The sequence below is a fragment of the Pantherophis guttatus genome, chromosome 5 (assembly GCF_059756535.1).
Source record: "Pantherophis guttatus breed Tessera chromosome 5, ASM5975653v1, whole genome shotgun sequence".
In the NCBI taxonomy this organism is placed as follows: Eukaryota; Metazoa; Chordata; class Lepidosauria; order Squamata; family Colubridae; genus Pantherophis; species Pantherophis guttatus.
In genome coordinates, this window is record NC_142067.1 from 642,557 (window position 1) to 662,845 (window position 20,289).

The following is a 20,289-nucleotide window of genomic DNA, read 5'->3' on the forward strand; positions in this document are numbered from 1 at the left end:
ATGACCCTCTTTGCAAGGAGATAAATTGAAACAAAAATCAATCATGCTCTTGGAAAAAGGTTCTTTTAACTTGTAGGCCATAAATTCAGTTTAGACTATTGCAGAAGATGAGATCTAAGCAGTTGTTGAGCCTAGTGTTGTTTGTTACCAACTGTTCCAGCCCCAGAGTTGTAGCAACATTGTACAGGGTTGCATGTATAGGTTCAGTTGTACATTTGTTTAGGGTTCAATTAATAAGAGGCAAATTGAGGTCACCAAGAAAGATAAGGGGATGAGGACAGGAAGCTGCCCACGGTAGTAGTGCAGTTAGTTTGTTCATATGACCAAGGTCATACAATTATGACCAACCTCTTGGCATCACTCTCCACTTAGAGACAAAGAACCTGCTTTCTAACAAGCCAGTTTGGTTTGAGGAAAAAATTGTCCTGTAATCTGCAACTCCTACAGTGCAGAAACATTTGGACCACACATCTTGACCAGGGTAAAGCAATAGACTCAATTTACATAGACTTCTGCAAAGCCTTTGAATCAGTGGTGCACAACAAACTACTATTAAAACTAAGTTCTTCCAGCATTTCCAGATCCTCTTCACAAATGGATAGCCACGTTCCTGTCAAACAGGCAACAAGTAGTCAAAATAGGGAGGGCCCTATCAAACCCGGCACCAGTTAACAGCGGTGTCCCTCAAGGCAGTGTTCTAGGACCCACATCTTTTCTGCTTTACATCAACGACCTATGCGATCATATTAAAAGCAGCTGCGTCTTCTTCGCTGATGACGTAAAATTACTTAACACTGTTGCTGCCCTTAAAAATTACTTAACAATGCTGCTGCCCTACAAAGCGACCTTGACCATGTGTCAGAATGGTCGCGCATTTGGCAACTCCAAATCTCAACTAACAAATGCTTTGTCTTACACATTGGCAATAAAAACCAGAACACCAAGTTGGGTGGAAACGACCTAGTATTCTGTGAAGGACTCATCTCAAACGATCTCAGCCCCAGAGCTCACTGTAACAGCATTGCCAAAAAGGCATTAAGAGTTGTTAACCTAATTTTGCAAAGCTTCTTCTCCAGTAACATTGTATTGCTAACTAGGGCATACAAAATCTTTGCCAGACCAATTCTCGAATACAGCTCGTCTGCCTGGAATCCACACTGTATATCAGACATTAATACGATTGAGTGAGTCCAGAGGTATTTCACGAGAAGAGTCCTCCACTCCCCTATTCACAATAGAATCCCTTATGCCACCAGGCTTGGAATTCTGGGCTTGGACAATCTGGAACTGCACCGCCTGCGGTCTGATCTAAGCATAGTACACAAAATTGTCTGCTACAACGTCCTACCTGTCAATGACTTCTTCAGCTTCAACCTCAATAATACACGGGCAAACAATCAATACAAACTCAAGATAAACCACTCCAAACTCAATTGCAGAAAATACGACTTCAGCAACAGAGTGGTCAACGCCTGGGATGCTCTACCCGACTCCGTTGTTGCAGCCTCAAACCCCCACAGCTTCAACCTTAAACTGTCTACCGTGGACCTCACCCCATTCCTAAGAGGTCCGTAAAGGGGGCGTGCATAAGCGCACCAGCATGCCTACCCTCCCTGTCCTACTGTCCCCATTTATTTGTACTCATTTCCCTCGTTCATATTCATATTCATATCTGCTATCTTGTACATGTTTGACAAACTAATAAATAAATAATGCTTAACAGGCCTTCCAATTTTTTTATGAAAAGCAACTTTTTGCCATTATCAATACAGCATAGTCTACTTTGACTAAATTATGCTGTTAAGTATAGTATAATAGCATATAATTTATTTTGCATAATGATAACTTTATTTAATAAATAATTAAGATTATTTCCATGACTAGATTTGGTGGGGCCATAAAAACACAGACATTTTCCCGTATCAGACATGCCTACGGATTATTTCACACAGTAAGATTCTCTTATCTAGATTCCAGGTAGGAAATGATACCTCAAAGAAAAGTGATGTCCCAAATTCCAGCCATGGTTGATTGCCCCAATCCTTGCAAAACATTCTTTTATTGCTATGTCCGATAAACAATCATTTCCATGTTATCACCTCTTTTTGTGCATTTGGCAGTCCCAAAGAAAATCAGCCTTTGGTTTACAGCAGGGATCTCCAACTTGGCAAAGGCTATGCTGGTTGGGGATTTCTGGGAGTTTGGAAATCCACAAGTCTTAAAGTTGCCAAGGTTGGACACTCTTGGTTTACAGAATCGGTCCTTAGGCTGGTGCCCGAAGTGGGCAATAGGCTGGCTAGAAGGGACTCACCAGTAGAGGGAGATGGAGGCAGCTCTTGAATGGAGTTGAGGAGCTTCTTCAGGTGAGGAGAAAGGACTCAACCATGCAAGGAAGATGATGATTTATCCAGCTTTCATGGGGACTCCAAGGACCCACTTTTCTCATCTTCAGGCAGAAATTGGTGAGAGGACAAGCTCCCTCTGCCCCAGATGGAGAACCTGAGCACACCTCAATTCCCAGCTGGCTGTTTTCAACTTCACATCTGCTGTTGTTTTTTCCAAGGAAAGAAGAGTCCCCGGTGGCCAGTATCCTCTGATACTTGAATGGCTCCATAGGAAGGGTTCTAAGAGGGCAGTTGCTTCCTATGGGGGAAATATCCCCACACACACACACACACTGGCTGCCCCTCTGTCCCCTCAAGAGTGTCTTGAAGACGGACTCTGCTGGGGAGAGGACTTGGCGTGACCTCGGGGAGAAAATGCTCTGGGCCACCATTAACATTGGCATCCTTCAGTCTCAAGAGACTAAGGTATTGTGCTCTGGAAAGAGGTCCTAAAACAGCATCTAGTGTGACTAAAAAGGCCAATTCGAGAGTGGCAATCCCTTCCACACTGAGGGCAGATATTCTGTCCCCTGCCCAGCCCCCAGATTTCGCTGGTTCCGGGACTGCCTCTTTGCCTCAACCTGCCGAACCAGACTTCTCAGCCTGTGGCCACCAGACTTCTTCTAAATCACTTGTGGATCGGACAGGCAATCATGGAAGGGGTCAGTCTTGGGCTGGGCCAAAAGAAAACTCAGTTCCCCAGGGAATCTGCTTGCTTGGCTTGAACAATCAGGTGGCCTCAGACCCGGAATGCCAATTGTCCTCTTTTGCTGAGCCTAAGAAGTGGAATCCAGCGTCAAAGGTTGTTGTGCACAATTGGTCTGGATGATCACTTTATTTATGATTAAATTGTATATAGTTGCCCATCTCACTAAAAGCAACTCTGGACAATGAGGGCTCCATAAACGCGAAACACACGCAGGGACTCTTGCTGTGCAAAGGGTGCGAATAGGCAGCTGCACTCATGTCCTCCGATGCAACGGCAGAAGCCTCAGTATTCTTGCGCTCGTCATGCGTCCTTTGTAACATTCATTTCTTAACATTTTAATTTATAGCCCACTTTTATTTTTTTATAGACTATTTGAGGCAGTAAACATTTAATATTTCTTCCTCTTTTTCCCACAACCCTGTGAGGTGGTTGGGAGGAGAGACGCTCACCCAGCCAGCTTCCAGGCCTAAACAGAACTCCCTGCCCGTCTCCTGGGGATTGGCCCCAAGTGCATCAGCAGCAAAAGTGGCTTCAAGCCACTGTTGAACACCAGAGAACATACTTTGCTCTTTTGTGCGACTTCTTGCACTTGTGAGAAAACCATCGCAACCCCCTCACCTGCTCAGTCTCTGCAGTCCCTAGCTGCCTTGCCATCCTGAGAAGAACCTGCTCTGGGGTCTCCACGTCTGCCTTCCAGCACCAGGAGCCAGAAAGGGCCGGAGCAAAGCAGAATCAGGCCCTGATCAGGAAGCCCTAAATCCACCAATAGGATGTCCTAACTCTGCAGTTCCTTCCTTTCAGGTCCCTCACCCTGCGGGCTATTACCAGGGGGGCAGCTGACTTCTGTCCAGCCAGCCACTGTGGTTCCCTGCAGCCGTCTCTTCTCCAGGCAGCACCGGGGCCTCTTCCGGACGCCCCACGTGGAGGGTCTCTGAACGTTGTCTGGAGCCAACCAAACCTCCATTTTTGGAAGAGGACAACCGGCAGCAGGGGGTAGGACCAGGGGAGGGGTGGGAGGGGCTCCCACAGGCTCAGAATGATCCCAAGAAGCCACACAGACCTCGAAGACGACAACGAACTTTATTGTAAAATATTGCAAAAATAATAAGGAAACGGTGTCCTTGCACCCCAATGGAAGATAAATAGAAAGCCACACGAGGGCTTGGAAAGGAAGAGAGAAAGCAGCCGGCATTCATCCGGGATGGGTGGGTGTTCTGTCCCTCCCACCCAACCCCTGGGCTGTGAAGGGCCCAGTCCTGCTCTGACGCCTGCCAGCCTCTCCCCCCTGCACAGAGGGGCCACCGAGAGAAGCAGGAAGCGCCCTGGGGCCCTCCCTGCCTCAGACAAAACGGAAGCCCTTTTAAGCGGAGGGCCTCCCCAGAGAGAGAGCGAGACGAGGGGCTTCTGCAGGACACACAGAGTAGGCGGAGACCCCCCCCGAGGTCTGGCTCCTGCCACCTGCAGCCTTTGGAGGACGTCTTTGAGCCAAGTCTTCCCTTCCCCAGGCCAGGACTGAAGCGACGACCAGCTGACCGGAAGCCTCTTTACTTATGGCTGCCCAGTCTGTTACAGAGGTGCACAAGTTGACTCTGGAAGGAGAGGAGCCGAGGCAGGGGGTCAGAGGGTCTTCCTTGCAGGAAATGCCCCGCATGGGTCCCCAGGCGGCCTTCCCCGGCCAGCTGCCCGGCCGAAAGTTGCCATCCCAACTCCTCCCGGAAGGAGCCGGGATGGAGAAGGGCCCATCCTGCTCAAGATGGAAAGCCGCACAGGGTGGGGAATGGGGAGGCCGCCTTGGCCCACTCAGGAGGAGGCATATCAGCAATCCCCCCCCCCAATTCTTCCTCCACCCAGCAAAGCTGCCCCCAATCTGCCAACCTGCAGAGTCCACAGAGCCACAACAGCCTTTCCAGGCACTCAAGGCCCAGCCTCTGCACCGCAACAGATTTCTTCCCAGCTTCTCCGGTGCCGTGAAATGGAGTCAGCCCCCAGCCCTCCTGAGAGCTCAAGGGACTGCCTGCGCTGGCGGCCTGGGCTTCTGTGTTTTATTCCTGCTGTTATTTTACAACTTCACTGGGGTTTCTGCCTCTGTTCACCCCCAGAGCGGCTTATGCAAGAGGGGTGGCTGTCTGAGGCCAGGGAGTGAATCCCCATAAAGGGGTCCCTGGGAATCAAGAGGCCAACCCTCCCTCCAGGGAGACCCCAGGCGTTCGGGAAGGCTGGTCAACCCCGGACAAGGCTCCAAGGAACCCGGAAAGGGGGAGGCCGTAAGGGAGAAAAACAGCCAAGCCTACCGACAACTTCTTCACGCTGCCCAGGGCTTGTGCGCTTAGCCCCGCCAGGTCCCTCTCCGAGAGCTCGCTGGCCCTGATCCGGACGTTCTGGGCAGAGAACAAAAGGACTTTACCCTGGAGCAGCTTTTCTGGATAGGTGGAACAAGCCCTCCTGACCCCACCAATCTCCCCCAATTCATGCAGGAGCCACAAGGACCCCCGGCCCACGCCAAGGTGGAGCAGGCATGCCTGTGCTGAGAAACAAAAGCCCCCCCCCCCCCGCCACTTCCATCCCGGGGAGGAGAGAAGGCTGCCCCTTTGGGCAAAGGTGGCTTCCATACTCCCCACCCCCACGCCCGAAGGCCCTCACCTCTCCTCCGCCCAGGGGCACCGTGAGGAAGACTTCGCTCCTGTCTGCCAGGGGGCTGCCGTTCACAGAGATGCTGAAGACTCGCTCGTGGGCGGCAGGAGCCCGCAGGCCGGGTGTCCTGAAGACGCTGGGGGCAGAGGCAGGCAAGATCAGGCGGCCAGCCCTCCCCAGAGCTTCTAGCACCCAGCCCCGCACCGGAGGCAGCCCTGGAGACCTGCCTGGCAGAGGGGCTCACCTGGAGTCAAACTTGCCAGCAGGTGTGAACAGAGGAGTGGCAGCTTTTGAGGGGTTCCCTTGGCTGGCCGGAGTGATGGGGTTCACTTTGCTGAGCCTGCTAAAACACAGCAGCAGCAGCCACCGGGTCAGTGCTGCCAGAGCTCTAGACTGGAATTCTTGGCTTGAAAGGACCTTGAGGGCATCAAGTCCACCCCCTTGCTCAACACACTTATTCCAATTATGGCCCCTCAAGAGACAAGACAAGCCCTCCCCTTCACTAGATCACCCGTCTCATTTAATGGGGGGCTTCCATAACTTAAGTTGCAAATTTTGTCCTGCCCTTTGGAAGAAATGACAGCGTCTTAGCGCTGGGAGGCACCTCGGGGGTCTTCTATCCCGATTCTGCTCTGCCCATCCCAGAGGAATTCCTGCCCAGACTTTTCTTGGCAACCTCCAGGGATGAAGGCGCCACAACTGGCTCTTGCCTTGCTTAAAAGCTCCAGTCGAGAAATTCCTCTCTAACTCCAGCTTGGATCTTTTGCTGGAAAGCTCGACTGCCAGGGCGTCCAAGGGTGGCCACTGGAAGGCCTGCAGAGGACACATGACTGACTGGGGAATTCTGGGAGTTGAAGTCCACAGGTCTTCAAGTGGCCAAGCTTGTAAAGCTTCTCTCTGCCGACCTACACCCCTCCCCCCCTTTTTTTGCTATCATGTCCCCCCCTTAACCTCCTCTTCTTTAAGCTAAACATTCCTTTGCGAGGGGTTTCGCCTCCAAACCCACCGCCACCTTCCTTGTTCTGCTCTGTACTCTCTCCAGTTCCTCAGCCCCCTTTTTGTATTGTGGGGAGTCTGACCTAAAGCAGCGCTAGCCCTTCCCGTCATCTTCACCCCATTCCTCCCACTCATGCAGCCCAGGGAGTGCGCTGGCTTTTTGGGCGCCTCTGTGGCCTTCCGAGACCCCCAGATCTTCCTGGCAAGCATCTTCTTCTGCCTGGCATCTTTTAAGGGGCTTCAAGAGAGCCTCAAGAGGTCTCTCTGAAGGACAACCCATTGGGCGTCCTTCACCTCCATTCCCAGGGCTTAGTTCAACTCCGTTTCAGTCACTGATAGGAGAGAATAATTCTAGCTCAGGGTTGAAATGTGGAGTCCTTGCTGGTCTCTGAGCTGAGTTGTTCACGGCTTCCCGCCCATTACCTTTTTCGGAAATTCTTGGCTCGGGATGAAGGGGGCCGTGTCCTCTTGGAATTTGGAGGCCTTTTGGTTGAGGTCTGAACCTGGAACACAGGAGAGAGGTATGACTCTGCCTTCCCCTTGCTGTGTGACCAGAGGATTCACCAAGAGCTTGTAGGCCCCAACCTCTTTCAAGGTCGTAGCTCACTCATCCATCCATTTCATTCAGAATAGAGTTGGAAGGGACCTTGGAGGTCTTCTAGTCCAACCCCCTGATCAAGTCGGAGACCCTATACCATTTCAGACAAATAGTTGTCCAGTCTCTTCTTAAAAACCTCCAGGGCTGGAGCACCCACAACTTCTAGTGGCAAGGTGTTCCACTGGTTAATTGTCCTCATTGTTAGGAACTTCCCCCTTAACTCCAGTTTTTTTCTCTCCTTGACTGATTTCCTGCTTGTTTCCCACTTTCTTGTCCTGCCATCTGGTGCTTTGGAGAATAGGTTGACTCCCTCTTCTTTGTGGCATCCCTCAAATACTGGAAGGCTGGTATCATGCCACCCCTAATCCTTCTTTTCTCTAGATTAGCCATACCCAAATCTGCAGCCATTCATTTTACAATTTTAATGCCTATTAACGTTCGTCCCTGGAAGTGCAGGGGACTTAGTAGAGAAAGATCCATTCTCAGGCAGAATCTTTCAAGCCCCCCCCTCCCCCCAGCTGCCTGCTTTGTTAAGGCAGAAACAGCACTCAAGCGGCAGGGATCTAGAGGGGAGTCACCACAGGGCCCTTTGGCCAAGGTGGAGGTCCCCGGAAGGACAGAGAGCCTTACCTTCCCCGGCTTCTGGGGTGCCACCTCTGGATCCACAGCCGCCTGGTTCTCCTGCCTGGATTTCTTGCCTGCGGGCAGCAGAGACGTCTCCATCTCTTCATCGATGGTCTCAATGGCCTGCTTGGCTGTGGGAGGAAGACGGATTCTTGGAGGAAGGGAGGGGAGCAAGAGATGCAGGCTGATGCAGGGAGGCAACCTTGAAATGCTCGGTTCCCAGCAGCAGCATCACAGCTGCCTTGGCGACGTAACATTTCTCTTTATTAAGGCAATGCAAGTAGTCCTTGACTTACAGCCATTCATTTAGTGACCATTTGAAGTTCGACAGCACTGAAAAAAGGGGACTTATGGCCGCTTTTCTCACTTATGACCGTTGCAGTATCCCTACGGTCACATAATCCAAATTTGGATGATTGGCAACCGGTTCATATTTATGACGGTCAGTGTCCTGGGACCACGTGATCCTCTTTTTGGAACCTTCTGGCCATCAAAACCAAGGTGGTCTATACTGCCAATTGAACAACTGCAGTGATTCCCGTAACAACTGTGCCAGGAAAAGCCATAAAGTGGGACAAAGTTCACTTAACAGCTGTCTCGGCAACAGAAATTTTGGGCTGTTGTGATCGTAAGTCGAGGACTACCTGTAACTTTTTCTTGAAGGACGGGGAAGTAACTTGAAGCTTGTTAATTATGACTATTGATGCTTATATCACCTATTACCTATGCAAATGTATGACTGTATCAGAAGACATGCATGTGTATGTATACACAGGCACATGCATACATACATACATACATATATATATATACGCATCAGAAGCCCTGAGGGCAGGTGGACCAAGGCAGTCATAGAATGGATCCCGCTTGATAAGAGAGGCCTAAAACAAGATGGACATCAGCAAGTATTGCTGGCCCAAGAACAAGGGAAGCCCAGGACTGCCTGGGTTGGAACCATGCAGGAGGGGCCTTCCTCCTCCAGTGGTCAGACAGTGGCTGGGATGATGATGATGATGCATGGCTGCACCAACCTCTCCCCCTCCCCTGAAATGTATAAATGTCAGTGCATGTTTTGCCTGGGAGAGCCCCTCCCTCCCCTCCGGCTGAGTAAGCATCGCAGGGGAGCCTGGCTTCGGGGTCCCGCGCTCGATTCCACAGCTGGGCGCCGTGAGGGCATCAGGCGGGCTCTCTTCCCCGCCCCCCCCCTCTGACCTTTCTTGGCGGTCCGGAAGGGCGTCCGGATGGCCCTGGAGGCCAGCAGGGTGATCTCCGCGATGTCCACCTCGCTCTGCAGGGGAGGCAAGGAGGCCGGGCAGATCTCAGAAGGGGGGGAGGCGGCCCCACTCGCCCCCCCCCACAGCCCAGCCCTCCTCCTCCTCCCCCCTCCCCTCGACCCCCGGGCTACTCACTGACCGAGGCCACCTGCTCCAGGGCCTTGTCGCTGCCTCCGAGGGCTGCAAGGGGGAGCAGAGGAGGGGGGATTAGCTGGGGGTGGGTGGGGGGGTTGGGGGGCGCGAGGCGGGCGGGGGGGGGGTTGTCGAGACCTACCCAGGAAGGCGACCCAGTTCATCTTGCGCAGCGCCAGCGGCAGCCGCAGCACCTCCATGTTGCTCAGGTTCTCCACGTCCTTCTTCAGGCTCTCGCCCGCCGCCCGCACCTGCGCCAGCCGCGCTCGCACTGCAAGAGGCGCTCCGGTCAAAGGCCGGCCCCGGACCCCCCCCCTCGCCCCCCCTCCCCTCCCCCTCCCTCCCTCCCTCCGCCTCACCCTCGCGGTCGAAGTCCTTCAGGAAGGCGTCCACCCGCTTGTTCAGCGCCGAGGCCTTCGGGGCGCCCCGGGCCGTCGGCCGCCTCTTGCCCTGCGCCATGGCGGGAGTGGAGCCGGAGGGAGGGAAGGTGAGGGCGGCGGTTCAAACTTGGCGCGCGCCCCGCCCGGCCAATCAGGAGGAGGCGCGCTCCGCCGCTCCCGGCCTGCCCCGCGCGCGAGAGGGGCGTGGCCGAGAGCCTCCTCCTCCTCCTGCCGCGTAGGCCCCGCCCCTCGCCCCGCCCAGCGGTGTTTTGCACGCCCCACGGGGGGTGGGGGTGGGGGCTCCCGGGGCGGGGCTTCTTCCAGGGTCTCTGCCTGGGCTGCGCTCGCGCTCAGGCGCCCCCGCCCCTCGCCCCCCCCTCCTCCTCCCTCCTCCTCCTCCGGCCAAGCGGGGCTCCGGCTCTTCCCCGGGCTTTCCGCCAAGGAGCCAGCAGAGCGGCGGGGCTGGGGGTTGGGGGGGAGGGGAGGGGCCAGAAGGGACCCTGGAGGTCTTCTAGTCCCGCCCGGGGCCCCTGAGTTCAAGCCGCTCTGCTGGGACAGCTGCGAATCGGCTCCCCTGCCCCCCCGAGCCCCCCCCCGCGAAGCCCCCGAGAGGGCAGCCTGGCATGCTGGCTCCAGGCAGAGCAGGGAGGGCTGCCCCACTTCCCCCCCTTACCCCCCCTCCCCCCACGTCTGGGCAGAGGGGCAGAAGCCCCGGGTGGGCCCTCTGCCCCCGGCTTCCCATCCCTGCCGCTCTTGGGGCAACAAGGCTCTCTGGAGGGAAGGGCTCCCTGGGCTTGGACATCCCCCCCCCCCCCGGGGCCTGGCCTTCTCTGGAGCTTGTCAGGCGCTTGCAGACCTGGGCCTGGTGCTGAAGTGGGCGATGCCAGGGACCGGCTACCCTTATCAGAGCCTGGCAGCCTCTTGCCTCCTCGCCCCCTCCGATCTTGTCCAACCCAGCTTTGCATCCCTTGAGGCGTTCTAAGTCCCCTTGCCCAGTAACCATAACCATAAGCCTACATTTCCATCTCAGAACAGAGGGGGTCCTCAAGTTACCACCACAATGGAGCCCTAAATTTATATTGCTAAGTGAAACATTTGTCTAGAGACCCTAGAGCTGCCACAAAGAAGAGGGGGGGTGTGTGTGTCAAATTATTCTCCAACGCACCTGAAGGCAGGACAAGAAGCAACGGATGGAAATTGTAACCAAGCAGAGACGCAACCTGGAATTGAAGAGAAACTTCCTAACAAGTGGGGACAATTAACCAGTGGAACAGCTTGCCACCAGAAGTTGTAGGTTCTTCATCACTGGAGGTTTTTAAGAAGAGACTGGACAGGCATTTGTCTGAAATGGTATAGGCTCTCCTGCTTGAGCAGGGGGCTGGACTAGAAGACCTCCAAGGTCCCTTCCAGCTCTATTCTGATTCTAAAATGAGTTTTGCTCCATTGAATGACTTCTTGTCACACTGACTCAGTATGTGGTTAAGTTAGCCAATAGTCCACATTGAGTTTGCTGGCCAGGTTGTTGCAAAAAGTGATCACATGGCCACTGTGGCCATCATAAATATGCCAAGCTTGCCAAGCATCCGAATTTTGACTATGTGACCATAGGGATATTGCAATGGTCATAAGTGTGAAATGTGCATCCTTCTGACAAGCAAAGTCAATGGAGGAAGCCAGATTCACTTAACAACCGTGTTACTCACTTTGCTATGTTTCACATAGCAAGAGAAATTTTGGCCTCAATCGTGGTCGTAATTGGTCCTTGTGGTCAAGGACTAGTAAAAAGGAAGAACAATGGAAAATCGTGTAAGCAGAAGAGAATATTAGAACAACAAAGTGAACGACGATGAAGGGACATAAACGGGAATAATGACATCGATATAATGACCGAGACTGTTTGGAGGCTGCTCCAGCAAGTGGCTCCGCCCTTTTAAGACGCTCGCTCGATTAACCGCTCTTTCCGGCTTTGCACAATTCACTAGAATGTGACCTAGAATCCGTGGCTCCTTAGTTAAGTCCGAAGGGGCTTCCGGATGGCTCAGCTCAAGGAAAGCGTAGGCGTCAGGGCTAGCAAATGATCCACGGGGTCACCACCACCACCACCGTCATTATTGCAACATTTTTTATACTGTAGTGGTGTAAAAGGGACATAACACATTATATTGTTGTGATCCATTGGTATCCATACGTGTTGAGGAAAGACTGTTAGCACTCTTAATAGTTTGAACCATGCAGGATACAAAAAAAGGATTATCCATCTTAGTTAATAAAAGTAGGATTATTTAGTTTTTTCAGCCAAAATAGAATGCAATACAACTTTCAATAGTTCATTTAGTGACTGTTGGAAGTTACAAAGGCACTGAAGGAAGTGACTTATGACAATTCTTCACACTTATGACAGTCACATGATCAAAACTGAGATGCTTGGCACCTGATTCTTACTTAATAATGGTTGCTGTGTCCTGGGATCATGTGATCTGTTTTTGCCACCTGACAAGCAAAATCCATGGGGAATCCAGATTCACTTAACAACCATGTTACTAACTTAAAAAACGCAATGGTTCATTTAACAAAGGTGGCAAGAAAAGTCATAAAATGGGGCAAAATTCACATAACAAATGTCTCACTTAACAACATAAATTTTGGGCTCAATTATGGTCATAACTCGAGGACTACCTCTACTAAATAACTGCTGCAGATTTCACTAAAGTATTTGTTATACAGCACAATAAAGCTGTCAGTCTTAAGCTGATTACCCGGTATTAAAATCTCCAGAGCATATTGAAAAAGAAAAGAGAAGTTAAAGCAAATTTGACTGCAATTAAAGTATCAATAGATGAAAAAAGGAGGAAAAAGAAAAAAAACCTATGCGGTTTCTGACTTACTTCCTTTTTGTGTTTTTTACTCATTCAGTTTTTATAAACATTTGTACCCCTTAGAAGTCAACCATTCTTGCTTAAATTTGGTTAAAGTTCTGTTGTCATTCCTGCATGTTCTCCAAATTAACTTCCCAGTCACATATTTTCTAAACTGTGTCTTTCAACATTGGGCAAAATTTACCACAAACAAAATGAATTTAAGTTAAGGATGAAAATAGAAATGTGAAAAAAGACAAAAGAAGGCGATTTCCAATCAATAAAAATAATCTTCCATGGCATTTCCAACATTTATTACTTTATAATTTATCTCATTTATTATTGATGGAATTGCATACTCTCTCTAGAGTATTTTGTACCCCTTTTGTTAGGTTTCGTGTAAATTTTATATATTATAGTCCATAATTCTTAGCAGAATAACAGAATCAGAGTTAGAAGGGACCTTGGAGGTCTTCTAGTCCAGCCTGCTCAGTCAGGAGACCCTCTACCATATCAGACAAATGGTTGTCTAATCTCTTCTTGAATACCTGCAGTGATGGAGCACCCGCAACTCTTGGGGACAAGGCGTTCCATTTATTTATTGTTCTCACTGTCAGGAAGGTTCTCCTTAGTTCCAGGCTGCTTCTCTCCGTGGTTGGTTTCCATCCGTTGTTTCTTCTCCTGCCTTCGGGGCTTTGGAGGACAGATTGACCCTCTCTTTGTAGCAACCCCTCAAATATTGGATGACTGCTATCATTATCGCCCTGGTCCTTCTCTTCATTAGACTAGTTCCCTTACCATTCATCTGAAAATTTAGCCTCCAGGCCTTTTATCATCTCCAGAGGGCTCTTCTCTGCACTTTTTCGAGAGGTCAGTGTCTTTGTATTGTGGCCACCAAAAGTTGGATGGGGAATTCTAGGTTTGGGCTCATCATTGCAGTATAAAACAGCACTAATGCTCATGTGATCTTGAAACAAATGGAGTCTCTGCCCCCATTTTATTTGTGAAGATGCTATTACAATATCTTGACACGAGAATATTTGTATGACAATGGAAGGATCTGCATTTCAAGGACTTCAACCAATTTGTTTTTTAAAAAAAACTTTCCAAATTATGAAGATAGGCTGGAACATCCCCTCCCATAGCATTTGCAAAATATCATGCCTCGTGGGGCATGGCAAGAGGGTCTTTGTGCCCTCCAGCCCCTCCCCCTCATCAGGCATCCTTGCTATTCCACTCTAAGAATCCCCAGCACTGAGCAAAACTCAGGCCTCCCCCTCATCCCCCTTCAGGTCTAGTGCTTTGTGGCAGCGGCTGCCTAGACAATCCTAGACCTTGTGCAAGATGCAATGAAGAAGGGATTGAGCTATTCTTAAAGGGCAAGAAAACTAGAAGTAAGGAGGAATTTCCTGACAGTGAGAACAATCAAGCAGAGGAACCTCCTGAAGTTGTGGGGGCTCCATCACTGGAGGTTTTCAAGAAGAGACTGGACAGGCACTTGTCAGAAATGGTCTAAGGTCTCCTGCGTGAGCTGGGGGTTGGACTAGAAGACCTCTGAGGCCCCTTGTTATTCTGTTATGCCTCCCTACTTGCCCCCTCCCCCCCCAGAAGTGGGTCTCATGGCTTTTGCTTCCTGACTCATCAAGTGGTCGATGATGCCCAGAAATGGGCTGGGCAGCTGAAGCACATCTGAAGCCAGTGGAGCCAAAGGCTGAGGTGGTCAGGAGGACCCTGGAGATGAAGACCCTCCTTTCACTGGCTGGCTACTATACTGCCTTTGATAGGAGCTCCCCTTCCCTCAGTTTCCCTTACTGATGCAACATCTTTTTCTTCAATGGTGTTTTTCCTATTTGGGCCTAAAAGACGATTTCACCCACCATAAACCCCCTTTCAGGCAGAAGGCTGGGTTGAGGGGGCACCCTAAGGGCCACCCTGAACAGGACCTCCCCACCCCAGTGGCTCCCTGGCATGGACCCTGAACCTTCACCCCATCCCACAACACCCCTCTTGGGCCAGGGAAGCACAGGAGGAAGGAGCAGGGACCCTCTCTGCGGTGGGGAAGGGGACCGCAGCTGACCGAGGGGAGGGCGGCTTTCCCACGAGCCCTGCAGAGCCCACCAACAGCCAAGTTGCAGGTGAGTTTTCTGGAAACCGCCCCCGGGTCTGCTGGGGACTCCCAACGTCCCCGCTCAGCCAGCCCCAAGGAAGCCCCGAGCCCTGGGCGGCCTGGCCAAAAGAGGAGGGCCCGCGCCGCCATGCCCCCGGCAGCTATCTTGGGCTCCGGCTGGCCCGGCAGGGCCACACCCGGCGGGCTCCCCCGCCCCCCGGGCTCCTTTCCCGGCAGGCAGGGTATAAAAGGCCGCCCCGGAGCCGGTTCCGCAGCGTTGGGCGCTTCCCTTCCTTCTGTCCCGAGAACAGCACCCACAGCCGCCCGTCATGGTGCACTGGAGCGCCGAGGAGAAGAGCGCCATCACCTCCGTCTGGAGCAAGGTGGACGTGCCGGCCATCGGCGCCGAGGCCCTCTGCAGGTGAGCCCCGCGGAGGGGAGCGGGCGAGGGCAGGGGCGGGAGGGCGGCGGGCGCTGCCCTTCTGCCTGTCGGGCGCTGACCGTCCCCTCGCCCGCTCCAGGCTGCTGATCGTCTACCCCTGGACCCAGCGCTTCTTCACCAGCTTCGGCAACCTAAGCAACGCGGCGGCCATCCAGAGCAATGCGCAGGTCAAGGCCCACGGCAAGAAGGTCTTCACCGCCTTCGGGGACGCCGTCAAGAACCCCGAGGGCGTCAAGGACACCTTCGCCAAGCTGAGCGAGCTGCACTGCGACAAGCTGCACGTGGACCCCGTCAACTTCAAGGTGGGGCGGCCCCTCCCGGCAGGGCTTCCCCGGGGGGCGGGAGGGGTAGAGGGCCGCTCCCTCCTAGCGCTGCGGAGGGTCCCTCGTTGGGGCACGAAGCGTCTGCAGGAAAAGCGCCCAGCTCAGAGGCCCCCAGGCCCCCTCCAGGCCTCCGAGACCCACCCAAGCCCCCTCCCCAGCCTTTCCAGGGGGCCCTGGGGATTCGTGGCCGCATGCAAAGACGGAGGTCGCGGCCGAGGAAAGGGGCTCCTCGGCGCAGGAGGAGACTTCGGATACCCAGCGGGCAAAGGCGGCTTTCTTCCGCACCCCCTCCCCCTTCATTCCTTCCTCGAGCTCTTTTTGCGGGGGGGGCACTGCGTCTGGCCGGGCCCAGAGCCCCCCCTCCCCCCCCGCCAACCAGCCCAGGTATAACATGGGCGCCTCTTTCTCTTGCAGCTGCTGGGCCAAATCCTGATCACAGTGCTGGCGACCCACTTCGGGAAGGAATTCACCCCGCACGTCCAGGCCTGTTACCAGAAGCTGGTGTCGGTGGTGGCCCACGCCTTGGCCCACCGGTACCACTAGGCCTCCTCCGCAGCGGCTGCGCCCGCCCTTCGTCCCCTCCGACGGGGCCACTCCAGACCCCCGACCTGCTCAGACAATAAAAGTCACCGTTTGCAGACTGAACTGACTCCGTCCGTGGCTTTGGGGCGGGGGGGGGTGGGGGCAATAGCCGAGGGGCGGCGGTAGGGGGGGAGAGAAGCGGCCGGGATCTCCCGCTTGCTGGGGCGGCGCGAGGAGGGCCTGAGAAGGAAAAGCCGGTGGGAGCGGGTCGTCCTCGGAAGGGAAGCGAGCGGAGGAGGGGTCGTTAGAGGTGTCATTCCACCCCCTTCTCTCTTTCTAAGTAACTGAGGCTGCCGGGCCCCTGCCGCACACGAAGCCGTCGGGGAAGGGTGAAGCAGGGAAGACCCGCCGCCGGCTTCTCTTCGTGCCTCCGTGGCCCCCTCCCGCCCTCGGTGCAGCGGCTGCGCCTCTCCCTGCCCGGCCCGCTGCCTGAGCTGAGTTGGGGAGGGGGCCCTTCCCGACCCCGAGGCTGCCGGCTGCCTCCCTTCTGAGCGAGGGGGGCTCGGTGGGGCCGCTGGAAAGGGAGAGTTTCCGGGAAGGGAATCTGAACAGGGACACTTTCCCCCAGCTGCGGGGTGGGGGGCTCGGGCTCCTCTTCCTGGACAGGCCGGCTGGGGGTCAGTTGCACCTGATTGGATATATAGGGAAAAGCCGGTCCAAGGGAAGAGCCGAACCACAATGGGCCGCTTCCTCTGGAGGCTTTTGAGAGGAAACTGGGAGATGTCGTTGGTTGGGTTGCAGTTTGCAGAGGGCTGGACTAGATGACCCTTGTGGTCATTTCCACTCCACCGTCCCATGATCCTATGTTCTGGGGGGGAGTATAAACGTGGAGGAATTGCCCCCCCCCCCGATCATCCAAGACAGGGATCGGCCCCTGGGAGCGAGTTCAGAAGACGGAGCAGAGCCTGGAAACCATCCACGGGAAGATGCTGAAGGGATCCGGCCTGTTTGGAAGGCAGAGGAGGTGGGGGGAGGGGACAGCAGCCTTCAAAAGGCTTTGGAGACCCCCACAGAAGGCGGAGGGGGCTTGTTCTCCATGGGCCCAGAAGGCAGGGGCAGAACCAGTGGGCGAGAAAGGCAGGGAAGGAGATTTGGGCTGGGGATCAGGAGTCACTTTGGCCCAATCTTGCTCTCTCAGCCCAGCCCACCTCACAGGGTTGTTGTTATGGGAAAATAGGAGGGAAGGAGGAGTATTGTGTGTATTTGCTGCCTAGACTTAGTTATAAAAATAATAAAGGTGGGATATAAAAAGAAACTTCCTGACTGGAGAAGCTGTCAGCCTGCGGTCCGAGCAGCCGCACAATGCAATGAGTTGGGAGTTTCCCAGCAGGTCCTGCGTGGTCATTGGTGAGATGTTCTAGTGTGGGGCATCCCAAACTTCATTGACCAAACCACTTATAACAGAATCACAGAGTCTGAAGGGACCTTGGAGGTCTTCTAGTCCAACCCCCTGCTCAAGCAGGAGACCCTAGACCCGTGATGGCGAACCTATGGCACACATGCCAGAGGTGACACGCAGTGCCCTCTCTGATGGCATGCAAGCCTTCGCCCCAGTTCAGCTCTGCTGCGCATGCGCTCGTGCCTCCCACCGGCTACCTGGTCTTCGGGTCTCTGCCGCGCATGTGCTGGGGTGGGGTACATGCAGGGGGGTACATGTGGGAGGTGCATGTGCATGCGAGGGGGAGGGTTTGGGCGTCCACACATTCATTCGCGCGCATGCGCACTTTGGGCACTTGGTCTGGAAAAGGTTAGCCATCCCTGCCCTTGACCATTCCAGATAAGTAACTCTTCCTAAAAACCTCCAGTGATGGAGCATTAGCAACTTCTGGAGAGAAGCCCTTCCACAGGTTAATGGTTCTGTCAGGAAATTTCTCCTTAATGCTAATTGGTGTTCTCCTTCAAAAGTTTCCATCAGAAACTTATACGTTTCTTTAAAAAGTTTTTTTTTTTAATCAGAAAGTCCTTTTTACCCAAGAAACATAAAATGCTCTAAATTCTTTAAATATCTCTCTTCTGATTGGTTGTGAGTTTGTGTGTGGTAAGTTACTCAGGTTTTGGAAGCCCCAATGCAGTGGATTCTGCACTAAGGAGGATTGGACTAAATAATCCCTAGGGTTAATTCAACGTTCACGATTTTACGTGGAATATGGAACATGAATATGCTTCAGCTGGTGAACAGGATTCAGAAAACAAGCGGTGCCTCAGATTCTGCTGTAGGATTTCTTAAGCAAACACACACACCCCTCCATGTCATTTTTGAAGCAGCAAAGAAGGGCAGAATGCAGGACTTTCATTTTCAGGATAATACAACCAAAGATGGAATAAAGTTTCCCCCCCAACCCTAACCCTCACTCCTCATCCCTTCTTGCACTGCCAGAGGCCCCCAGAAAGGGGGGGGGCAGGGCCTCTGCATGGACCCATTTCCTAGGCTCAGCCAACACATCAACAGGTTCAGCTCAAACAGGCTACGTCCACCCAAGATTGTAAGCCATAAAATCAAACCAAGATACTTCACCCCAACATGAACCCAACATAGCCAGTGATGACCTAATTGGGTCATGAAAAATCTGCAAGAAAACCACCCAGCTCAGAGAGCACCCAGGACCCCACACTCCTCCTCCCCCCTCCCCCCTGCAAACCCAGTTCCCTTCTAGCACGGAGGATGTTCCCTAGTTGGGTCATGAAATGCCTGTAAGAAAACAGCCAAGGTCAGAGAGCCTCAAGGACCCCCCAGTTCAACCCTGAGCTCCATGTATTCTTTTTTTTTTTGAATTTTTTTTTTTTTACAGTATATACAAACATACATAAATAAAACCATCTTCAATTGCAAACAGTGTGTCGGTTGGTTACAAGTCTTTTGTGCCTCTTTACCAAATTCATAGCTTACAATTTACAGTGTCCCTAAATTCTCATATCATCGACCTAATATATATCTATATATTATTACCCTCAATCATTTATTTGATTATGACTATTTCTTCTCTCATTATTATTCAAAATATTCTTAAATTTGAGTTAATTTTTATTATAACATTCATTTCATCCTCCTAAATCTGTCTACTAATACATCTTTATATTTTATTTCACATAGTTCAATTCTTGTATTGTGCAGAGCTCTACCATATTTCATTTCCATATTTTTTTTATCCATTGATAAAATAGGTCCCATATCATAGTATTGTTTATCTTCTTGTTCTCTAATTTCAAATGTCAATTTACTCATTTCAGCACATTCCATTATTTTCTTAATATCTTCATCCTGAGTTGGTATTTTTTCATTTTTCCAATTTTTAGCAAACACAATTCTAGCCGTTGTTAATACATTAACAATCAAATATCTCAACTCTCTATTATATATTTCAGGTACAATCCCCAATAAAAAAATCTCTGGTTTAAAATCTATGTGTTTTTTTCTCATTTATTCCAATCATGTGTGGATTCTAGTCCAGTATCTTTTAGCTCCTACACATGTCCACCACAGATGGTATATGAATCTGGTATCTGCTGGCATTTCCAACATTTTTCGGATTTATTCTTGAACATTCTGTCTATCCTCGTCGGGGGTAGATGCCACCTGTAAAACATTTTATACAAATTTTCTTTGTATACAGTTGACATTGTCATTTTATAATTTTTCGACCATAATTTTTGCCATTTCTCTAAGTCAATTCCATATCCAAAGTTTTTCCCTATGCAATCATTGTTTCTTTAACTTGGCCTGGCCTAACTCTCCCTTTTAAATTTTTAAATCATTTAATCTGTTTTACAAATTGGGTGTTTTAAATTTGTTTTCGGCCAAAATATTTAATAATTTTAATGGACTTTTAATGTTTGTATTATCTGTATTTTATCTTGGCTGTTCACCACCCTGAGTCCTCCGGGAGTAGGGCGGTATAGAAATTTGATAAATAAATAAATAAATAATAATTCTAGCTTGACCTCTAATAAATGTCCATATAGTTTTTTAATTATGTTTTCATCAATACCTGTTAAAATTTTATCTAAATTAGTCAAATTATTATAAAAACCTTCTGTCTTAAAGTCTTTATCATATCTAGACTGTATTTGCAAATAGGAAAACCAATTCATCTTTATATCTTGTTCTTCTAATTCTTGCATAGATTTAAGTTCACCCTTTTCACTCAATAATTCACTATATCTAACAATTTGTTCCTTTCTAAACGTTATTGAATATGAGAATGCTTCAATAGTTGATAACCAGACTGGAATTTTTAAATAATATTGTCTTCTG

The 20,289-nt window shown here is 51.4% G+C and overlaps 2 protein-coding genes across 3 annotated transcripts; one reads left to right on the top strand and one right to left on the bottom strand.

Moving 5' to 3' along the window:
- Window positions 1–4,154: 4,154 nt before the first annotated feature.
- CDCA8 (cell division cycle associated 8) lies at window positions 4,155–10,059 on the bottom strand. Of its 2 annotated transcripts, none has more exons than XM_060682678.2 (10): window positions 9,708–10,059; window positions 9,491–9,619; window positions 9,356–9,396; window positions 9,155–9,230; window positions 7,949–8,073; window positions 7,144–7,223; window positions 5,969–6,067; window positions 5,734–5,860; window positions 5,385–5,471; window positions 4,155–4,682 (listed from the first exon to the last, which is right to left on the bottom strand). In XM_060682678.2, the coding sequence occupies exons 1-10, from the start codon at window positions 9,805–9,807 to the stop codon at window positions 4,638–4,640; spliced, it is 909 nt and encodes a 302-aa protein (XP_060538661.1). In that variant the 5' UTR covers window positions 9,808–10,059; the 3' UTR covers window positions 4,155–4,637. The 2 variants fall into 2 exon arrangements, with proteins under 2 accessions (XP_060538661.1, XP_060538662.1); XM_060682679.2 differs by having other exon boundaries at window positions 5,969–6,064; window positions 9,708–9,925.
- Window positions 10,060–14,296: 4,237 nt separating this feature from the next.
- Window positions 14,297–16,100, top strand: LOC117656765 (hemoglobin subunit beta-1). The gene is made up of 3 exons (XM_034404934.3): window positions 14,297–15,111; window positions 15,212–15,434; window positions 15,870–16,100. Exons 1-3 carry the CDS (start codon window positions 15,020–15,022, stop codon window positions 15,996–15,998), a joined length of 444 nt encoding a protein of 147 aa, XP_034260825.1. The 5' UTR covers window positions 14,297–15,019; the 3' UTR covers window positions 15,999–16,100.
- The last annotated feature ends 4,189 nt before the right edge of the window (window positions 16,101–20,289 follow it).